Source organism: Sinohyriopsis cumingii, chromosome 15 (assembly GCF_028554795.1).
Source record: "Sinohyriopsis cumingii isolate HCF-2022 chromosome 15, ASM2855479v2, whole genome shotgun sequence".
NCBI lineage: Eukaryota > Metazoa > Mollusca > Bivalvia > Unionida > Unionidae > Sinohyriopsis > Sinohyriopsis cumingii.
Genome location: NC_142975.1, coordinates 93,649,617 through 93,659,809, shown reverse-complemented (window position 1 = coordinate 93,659,809; position 10,193 = coordinate 93,649,617). Strand labels below are relative to the sequence as shown.

At 37.3% G+C, this 10,193-nt stretch overlaps 1 protein-coding gene across 1 annotated transcript; it reads right to left on the bottom strand.

Annotated features, from left to right (window-relative positions):
- Nucleotides 1–2,887: 2,887 nt before the first annotated feature.
- LOC149782330 (cytochrome P450 2U1-like) lies at nucleotides 2,888–3,316 on the bottom strand. The gene has a single exon (XM_089935115.1). It carries the CDS (start codon nucleotides 3,314–3,316, stop codon nucleotides 2,888–2,890), a length of 429 nt encoding a protein of 142 aa, XP_089791241.1.
- Between the last annotated feature and the right edge of the window lie 6,877 nt (nucleotides 3,317–10,193).

Sequence of the window (10,193 nt, the reverse complement as noted above, 5' to 3'; positions counted from 1 at the left end):
TACCATTTGGAATATTTTGTTCAACTGTGAATTTAAAATTAATAATTTAAAGTTTCGAAATGCTTATAATGTCACTCCTCTCTCTACTTTCTAACTTCCCTCACCCTCTACTATGTACATTGAAAGGACACCTATACATATTGCTGACTTTGTTTCATAGCTAGCGAGACAACACATTCAAAAACTAAATTCCATCGAGGGTCGAAACCACCAATTGTTAAAACAACGACAACAAAAATAAATACAATTCAACCTTTATCACTGAGATAAAATATGTAACTACGTTAGTACGAAATCAGGCAGAAAAACTTTGAAATTGAAATTAAAACTAAACATAAATACTGGCAAATGCAGGAATAAGAACGATTCTAGAAAAATAGAATTGCTGTAAAACAAGGTTAGATTTAAAATAGTACACAAGGATCTAATAGATGGAGTTGCTGTTTTTAATAAAAGAAAGAGAAATAGAAACATTTCACATTGATCTGCAATATATATATATATATATATATATATATATATATATATATATATATATATATATATATATATATATATATATATATATATATATATATATATATATATATATGTTTAGGTATATTGGGGATATATTGTATATTGCAGAGGTTCCGGTAGTAGGTGGAATTCCTGATGGTTTGATCATAACGCACAAAGATAATGTAGTAAGCGTTCAGTTCCCTCTGTAAGTATTTATGCAATTGGCTAATTAAAAACAAACTAGTATTCCAGGCTCACATACATTAACTGACTGTGGTAACAAAATAAATGGAGCAAAAAGAAAGTGACATATGCTGAATGTACAGAATGGTGAATATTACAATCTACTTAAACATTAACAAGTAATGGAGATAAAGCTTTTCATCAAAAGAGTCAATATTACTCGCGTTGATTACAAGCAGCATTTAGACAGTTTTGACATGCATATGAAAAATACCACGATGTCTAAAACTGCATTTCTATCAATTTTCAAAACTGCCATTATAAAGCCTCTGCTGAAGAAACCAACACTAGAACATAACGATTTAAAGATCTACCGGTCAGTTTCTAATCTCCCTTTCATATAAAAAATCTCAGAAAAGGTTTTTTCTATCCCAGCTTGTGTCTCATCTAAATTCAAACAGTATTTTCAGCAATGTACAATATGCATATCGCCCTTGCCGCAGAACTGAAACTACTCCTCTAAAAGTAGTTAATGATATTCTCTCTGCTTTGGATAGTGGAGAGATTAAAGTCTTCACCCTCTTTGATTTGTCTGCAGCATTTGACACAACACACCATGATACATTACTTCACCGTCTCCAGCATGCATTTGGCATTCATGATACAACCTTAATGTGGTTCAGTACCGGGGCACAGCAATGTGGAATTAATTGCCCACTGAACTTAGACACAAAAACACAGTGATCTCATTCAAGAGTGTTCTCAAAACTCACTTATTTCGACTGCAAGAACAAGCTTAAAGACCTAATAATGGTTCCTACCTTAAATATTCTCAGCATGTGTTGCATGTTTTCTAATTTCACGGTAATTGTTTTTGTAATCATATATTTAAATGTTTTTTTTATATTATCTTATAGGTGTTGTCTAATGTTGTAAAGCGCTTAGAGCTTCTAAAGATTAGGCGCTATACAAAGTCCTCATTATTATTATTATTATAATTATTATTATTATTATTATTATTGTTATTATTATTATTATTATTATACTAATACATGTCTGTACAAAATACTCATGTGCGAGAGAGTGAAACAGTAAATGGGAGATGACATAAACGATGGTGTCAAGGAATTAAATTAAAAATATCTAGTTTGGTGAGGGAAAATAGTACTAAGGCAAATAAAGTTAAGAAATGGATGAACATTTCAAGACACGTGTTTTAAATGTTTATTAAAACGTTGTACATAATGCAAACATATTTCTCATCTCAAAAATGTTTAAGCGGAAGAATGGACACAGACACGCACCCAAACATGGAACAGCGAACATTAATAAATCTATATATCATGATACATAAAACCTAATATGCTATACAACCTGTAGACATTAAAGTGTGTCATAATTCCATAAAATGTTCCGTATCATGCTTCATCATGTCTCAGAATAGCCCGAATGTAGAAAGGTTTAGGTGAATGAGTAGCGACGAAGATTCCATACACATCTTTAATATCCAGTTTCGCGTGTTTCTCTAGCATTAGCACAAATCTCTGGACAAGAGCACTGATGAAAAGAAACAGCTCCATTTGTGCCAAGGACTCACCGAGACAGTTCCATCTCCGTGAAATTTTAGAAAGGGTCAATAAGGCGGTTGGTCAGACATTAAATGGTTTATTTGAACTCATAAATTGAAACGGTCTTTTGACTTGAATGGGCGATGCATCAATGCGATTAGCGCATTAAATCGGCGATGTTTGCAGCAAATGGACAGAGACTCTTTATCTCTTTCTCTCTTTCTCACTCACACACACACACATTATATATACATACATAAAATTCTTTTGTTCCCAAAATCGAACCCACCATGCTGTAGAAAAATTTGACATCCATGTAAGGTTCCTGTTTAAGCTAGTAATTTTTTTAGCAAGTTGTTATTTACTCTTTTATTTGTACCTAACTAGCGTTTAACAAATGTCCGGCATTGTTATACATATACAAAGTTTATCTTAAAATAAAATTCATTTCCATCAAACAATGTTAATGTTGGATCTTTTGCTGATTTGCAAAGGAGAGAACTGATTAATTTTTTTCTCTAACATCATTACCTTTCATTTTTGTAGAAAATTTAATGTATATGATTTCATGCTCAAACACATTGCTCGGGAAGAAGAACGGAAATTGTTCGGAATCTTGAAATATAAATTTTCAGTCAAACTTTACCAGTGAAGAACGGAATGAATTTGTCTTGTCTCAACAATCTTCCCTCCTCACTGACGAACCTCTCCGGTCTGAAGTTCTCAGGATCACCCCAAACTCTAGTATCCGACAGAACAGAGTGGATGTCTGGTACAATTCGCATGCCTTTGGGAATGTTGTAACCACGAATGCAAACGTCCGTCACTGGAGCATGTGCTATGTTTAAAATTACGATGGTGGACATTCTTAAAACTTCCATTATGAATGCCTCGGTATAAACGAGGCTCTGCTCATCCTGCATCGATGAGAGTCTCTCAGTCCCAACATTGTCTTTAATTTCTTCAGAGATCCGATTTTGTATATCAGGTCTTGTTGCCAAGTAGAATGAAGCCCATGTGATTGTGGTTGATGTAGTCTCCGTTCCTGCAATAAAAAGATCCATTACTATAGCTGCTAAATAATCCCCTGAAAGACGAAAATATGTCATTGAATGCAAAATGATACACATGTGTTGGTAATTAAGGTCAAAGCGTGTCACATCAAATTCATGACGTTGTCCTCACATCACATGGCTACTCATGTCCGCCAATCATAGTTATTATGAGACGAAACTATTAGAGGTTAATTGTGTAGATTAGAAGACTTCAGCGTTGATCAGTAACCAAACAACTGGTTATTATATACACGCTTCTGAAATGTGACAGAACCATCGATGTCTTTACAAGTTCTGGCACTAGCAAGAAGCAAGTATGAAGCGAGTATAGATACAAACACATACGCATCCACTATCCACTAAATAATGTCATGATTTATATCAACGTTCGGGTGGTAAACCGGCCGACCACTATTAAAGGCCTTTTCTTACACACACCATTTAAGGTTTTAGCCAGGTAACTATTATTGAGTTTAATTGGGTCGACATTGTTTTAAGACAAATTTTACAAAATGTTGCAGATATACTTGTAACTGATTATTCAGACTTCGCGACTATTTATTTGAATGCCATTTGCCCACTTTTTCAGATTACAATAAATGAATAACTTAGCTACATGATATATACGCACATGTCTGTGATTTTGCTGGCGTTGTGTGTTGGGTTTGATTCTAGATTATGTCTTAAAGGTGGTAACTGAGAATAGCGGCATGTTCATCTGTCCTTACCAGAAACATCTGTCCGCAAGTATTATTGCGTGCTGACGAAGACTCGCCGAATTTATGATTGTAGCAATAAACGACAACATCAACTAAAGCAACTAGGGCGAGAGCGTGGAATACAAATGCCAAAGAGAATGAGACAAACTGACATACTTGTAATTTTCTGAGTTTCTCCAGAGGCGCCTCAGTTAACCGTGAAGCAACTACCTGAAATAGCATCGCAGTATTATATCAAGATTCCCACGTGGGCTATGCAGGCCGTAAAAACACACGTGGTTGGTAATGATTGAGAACGTCTTCCCAGTATTCAGCTGTTATTGTCACTGATTCACTTACTGCATATATTATTTCAAAATTTAGCAACCTTAGCAATGACTGTTTAAAGATTACATACCAAATCATTCAGTTAATTCACCTGCAAAGGAGTGTCTGTACGAATACATGCGCGGATGTACAAGTCTGCTGAAACCCCGTCACCACCCACAGAGGCAATCCTTTTGCGGTTGTCTCCTGAAGTATGTCTGCAAAAGACATCGTAAACTCAGACAATGCATCGTCAGCCTTTTGCTTGTAAAACCCTTGGCAACTATCATGATCTATATTTGAAAGCAGATGTATTTGAGGAGATCTGGGGTACGGTCATTCGCGAGTACAAGCATTAAACAGCACACATCTTTCTTCACCATAATTGGCTTTGCGTAGACGCACTGTTGAATAAAACGTGCGTCCAGCTGAAGTTGTTGAATGCATTTACAAAATTCTGTTTGTGAAACGTTGATTTTATGATGCGATTTTGATGGCGAGCCACCCATACGCTGATTCCACCAATCCACTATTTCACGGACACGATCCCTCTGTCCCAAACGATTCCTCCATCTACTTGAAACATGCAGCTTGTAGGCAATAATGCATACCATGCCGGTCAGTGAATTTAAACGGAATTATCATTAGTGCAAGTGAATAATGCATACGAGAGTATAATGAAAACGGAAACTTCGGATGCATCTTTTATATTGACCTGTAATACCTTGGAACATCTTCAAAGCAGCCACAATAATTACCCACTGGCCCCAGAAACGCTGTATAAAAGCAAATGAATTTGATGAGATCTGAGGTATGGCCTTTCGCGAGTACAAGCATTAAACACTCACAGCTTTCTTCACCGGAACTGGTTTAGCTTGGGACGCGTTGTTGAATAAAACGTGCGTCCAGTTAGAATTTTCTTTAATGCATTTACCAAAATCTATTTGTATCTGTATCTAAAAATGTATGTTCTACTCCCTCAAAAACCCAAGCCAAACCAATTCCGGTAACGAAAGATGTAAGCGGTTTAATACCTGTACTCTTAAATGGCAGTAATCCAGATTGCCCAAACGCATCTGCTTTGAGTTATAAATCATCATAGTTGTCAAGGGTTTTACAAGCAAAAGGCTGACAAATATTGCACAAAATATCCTTGTGTAAGTGCGGAAGTATAAATGATACCTGACGCAGGATTACGAAACGCTTCAAACTCGTTATGTTCCAGAGAACTAACAGCGGCTATTTAGTACACGTACTAAAGCTCCAAATATATCTGCGAGTGTGTATGTGTTACCTTTTGCGAAGCTCATGATTGGCGCCCTACATACAAATGAATATGAAAAGAATGATCGTTTCAGACATTATTCCATGGCCTAGTCAGTATAATTTCACACAGACGTAAAACCAGGCCTCAATAATGCACAATCGCACGGTTCACCTGAAAGAGGAATGGATGACTGTTGTATAAGTAATATCAATAATTGGATAGTGTGTTTGATGGCTGCACCTGACGAAGGCCGAGCCATCAAACAATAATACTAATAATAACCTTATTAATAGAAGAACTATGGCAGAACCTCTTTGTTAACTACACGTAAGCATATTCGAATCAGAACAACAGCTACGAGGTGAAATCACCAATAGAATGAAAACACATGTGTGAAATGGTAATCTCGTTACGTCTTAATTTGCGACTCTGGCCACATATTCTGAACATCCCTGATTTACCGACAGTGAAATTCGGGTAAAGGTTCGAATGTTTATTAGCGAAATGAAATCTTCGTGTAAGAGGCTGCACCGTATGGTTTTGGGATTTGAAACCGTAATCATGAGTGGTATAGTGGTATGATAATAAAAGTTTATATCAATGTTGATATTAGTTAAATTCTTCTACCCCAAGTTAATATCTTCTTGTATGGGCGCAGCAAAGAAACACTTTTTGTCGGATTAGCGCGCAAGCTCACGTACATGCGTTTGTGATGTGAGGATATAGTCATGCTAGGTGTTGGTGGAAAATAAAAGACTGACCAAGCTCGTAAAAAGAATCGACATTCTTCAAAGACTTGTTTTATATGTCAAGAATCTGAAAATACGTTTCACTATATATTATTGCAAACATTTTTTTCGTACATTATTGAAAATGGTGTTCTGTTGATATAGCTATAGTAGATATGTTATTCGCAAATTCCAAATAGTCACAATGCCTCGTAAGTCTTATTAATATTCATTAAGCGGTAACTGCTCTTCAAATAATGGCACATGGTTCATACAGGGGAAAACTTGGTGAACCAAAGAGACAGAGATTTCGGAAGGAGAAAGAATTACATAATTAGTTACTCCACGTCATTAATATTTGACTACATAATATATATTTTACTTTTTCAGTCTGCTAATTTTATCGAAAGTGAATCACACTTAAAAGGAACATAATGATAAAAGCGTTTCCTGTGGAGTCGAATGTTTCATTTCGAGATCCTGAATAACCCTGGATAAAACTGAAACCATTAATGAGTTAAACATTCCGAACTAAGTTTCACCAAATATGACCATTATGCGAAAGAATTATATATACAACCAAACACGTTAAGTGTATTTGAATTATTATACATTCATTAGTCTGCAGATGGTGAAGGAAACGTGGGTTGGGTATGAATGCAATATTCTTTTCTCTTCTATCTCGAAAGCAAGAATGCAACAAGAAGTATATTATATTGTGCAAGAGTGCAAAACACAACGCATGTTTTGGATAGTGGACAATGGCGATAGAGATAAAGCTTTTTCTCACGTTTCGCATTACAAATATTAACTTTCGATCGTGCGTTCTAGTCAATATCTTCATTTTCAAATTAGAGGGGGGACTTTTGGCACCAGTCTACTTACATACATGGTGAGCAACTGAGTGAGAGGTAACCAAATGAAGGGTCTAGAAAGCAAGAACACCCATAGGTCAAGGAAATGAGCATAATTAATATCCGCAGAATGGATGACGGCTAGAAATTTACATGAATGGTCATTTAATACTTATGAAATCGAGATAATTTGGAACGGATAAGAAAAATATATTTGTTCATCGTAGAAATACCTATAAACTATATCGATGTTTACGTTTCAACTTAAATTTCTTGTGAGCAAAGTGTCATGTGGACTTTTTCAATAAGAATACATGTGTGTATGTGTGCTTGTAAATCACTGGCTTGCATCAACGACACACAAAAAAATAAAAATGAGATGCACAAATAGCGTCATGTTTTCTTTGCGTAAACCCACCTTGATATAATTTAATCGGATTGTCACATTGAATGACATATTATTTCGGTATAGTAGGTTTTTCCCTTGAAATGAATTTAATTCAAATTGGATATTTTAATTTGCAATCTGAGGAGGTTATATGTTTCTTTCAATATAACAGTATTTCAGCAAATTAGTCCAGCACACTGAGTGAGCCTATCATTCGCAAACCTCAAACTGCCATTGTCCCACATAATGTAACAAATACCATATCCTCATCGGTAAAATGCAATGTCTTCCTCACATCTGAATAAACTTACAAGACCCTTATTATAGAGAAGGGCATCTGTAAATTTAGCCAGAGAGCAAAGTAACCTGGTAACACTTTTTATTCCAATAAACTTATGTTTGAAACACTTCAGCCACGATGAGAGGGATTAAGGGGTAGTCGTCTACTAGATCCACGAACTGGACAAGTCAGCTTCAGATAGTTATAGCGTATGTGCTTGGTCTACAGAGAGGACGTATGCTGATGTCTTGATTGGACACTGACGGCAACCCGTTCTTTGGCGACGAAACCGATTTGCGTCATAAAGACCGCAGAGGTATCTGATTAAGACTGAAGGTATATTAAATCAACAGAGGGCATGTGATACATTGACTCTGAGTGTAGATGTTAAATCTATAAGGAAACTGGTTTTGTATGAGAGGAACTTCAGCGATGTCATGTCTAATTACTCGAAATGTGTAATTCAGCCACGTTAGAACCTATAAAAATTCCACTTCATAAACAAAGTGAGTGATTTAGGCCAGTGGACCTCACGATTGGTCAAGTCCAAGGGATCATAGGCATGACCAAGATCCTCTCAAACATGATGATGGAACGCCTCCGAAATGATAGCCCTTAAGAGTTATAGGAGAAAAAAGTTTCCCCTCGAACAGACAAACAAAAAATAGTTAGCTATTTGTGGGGCAGACAAACCCAAAGTGACGATGTTTGTGCCATTGCATCAGTCACTAAAACTAAGCCACTTCAGTTCCTACGCCTTTAAGGCAGGTGTTCTAGCTAGTGTACTTCTTTCTAAAACTGGATGACTAAATTTATTTTGCTGAAAGGTTCTCCAGAAAAGGACTAAACACAAAGAAATATGCAGTAAGGGCAAGGATGAAACACGTGGGTCCGGTGCTGTATGATAAGATTCTGCTACGCCTGGATATTATTGGGTAGATCTATTGCTAGATCGAAAATATCGTGGATCCAGTTTCTCCCAAATGAGAGAATCGAGCGTCGACTGACGAAACTTTGAGATCGGGTACCGGATAAACTACTATGGGCAGTTTTAGATTCCAGCTGCTTGCGAAAATATCGATCATTGGTGGCCCCCGTAGCAAGCAAATCTGGTAAACAACCGCATGGTTGGGGAACTATTCGAAACGGTCGCTATTGCAGGAGCACGTCATCTGCAATGCGCGCGTGTAGATGCAACCGAGCAGGACAAAAAGCCTTTGCTGTATTAAATAATCCGAGGAGATGCAGAAACTCCATATCTGTAACCCATTTCCTGATAGATATATGCTCTGCTAGATTGACGTCTCAGACCACTCGAGGCTGGGAAGACGTACGAGGTTGAAGTGAGTACTAAAATGCATCTTTGAGTGTAACAATATCGGACAATTTTTTCCGATAATAAAGCGTAGATGATGTTACAGTTAAATGTATTGGTTCTATTATTTGAATAAAATACAATCTACCGTATGTTTCTCGAGGACTTCATAGAAGTACGCCGCCGTGGGAGTAAATGCTGTCTCACGGAACATGAAGGCGATAGAGTTGAATACTATTTTAAAAGCCACATAACGTATGCTTAAGCCGAACGGAAGGGAATAAAATTGACGTCATGTTCCTTGGTTTGCGATTACAAGAGATGAAGCGGGCGACTGATTTCCTCATCGTCCTTATCAGCTGTAACAGAGTGAGATGGTGGACATTCTGAGTTCGACACTACTCGATAAAGTTCCTCTGTAGCTGCTTTACATCTATAATTTCAGGTTTATGATAACACCCAATATGTGGGTCATCCTGTTTGGAATCAAGATCTAATTCCCGATAATGCTTTCCCAAAGGAGTAGGCAATCATCTCTAAGGCTATAACGGTACAGTCCAAGAGGATGCACCAGAAGCAAGCGGCTTGCCGTATCAGAAGGATGCAGTTGCCAGATCGGTACCGAGGGCATGTCGAATCAGAACCGATTGGAACAGGAGTCCCTCGTACGGAAGGTAGTATATGCAGTGGTACAGCCAGAGAAGTGGTCATGATAGGAGAGACCACGGATCTATCTATACGATCGCGGAAAAGCTAAATTTCCATGTCGTGAAATGATACACAACATAACCCATACGATCACTGAGAAGTATGGGCTGATGGTCAGACGTTAAGATCGAAAGCCGTTACGTCATCACCTGGAGATGATGCTACAGGGCACAGCTTATTCATACCATTCATACTCCCCTGCTTATAATGCCTAAGGCCGTGCTCGAACATGCAGGGCGTTGGGACTTACGCACCATGGACCACCTTGAAGTTGGTGGAAACTTCCTCAGACTGCCTAAATTCTCGCATAAAACAGAATAA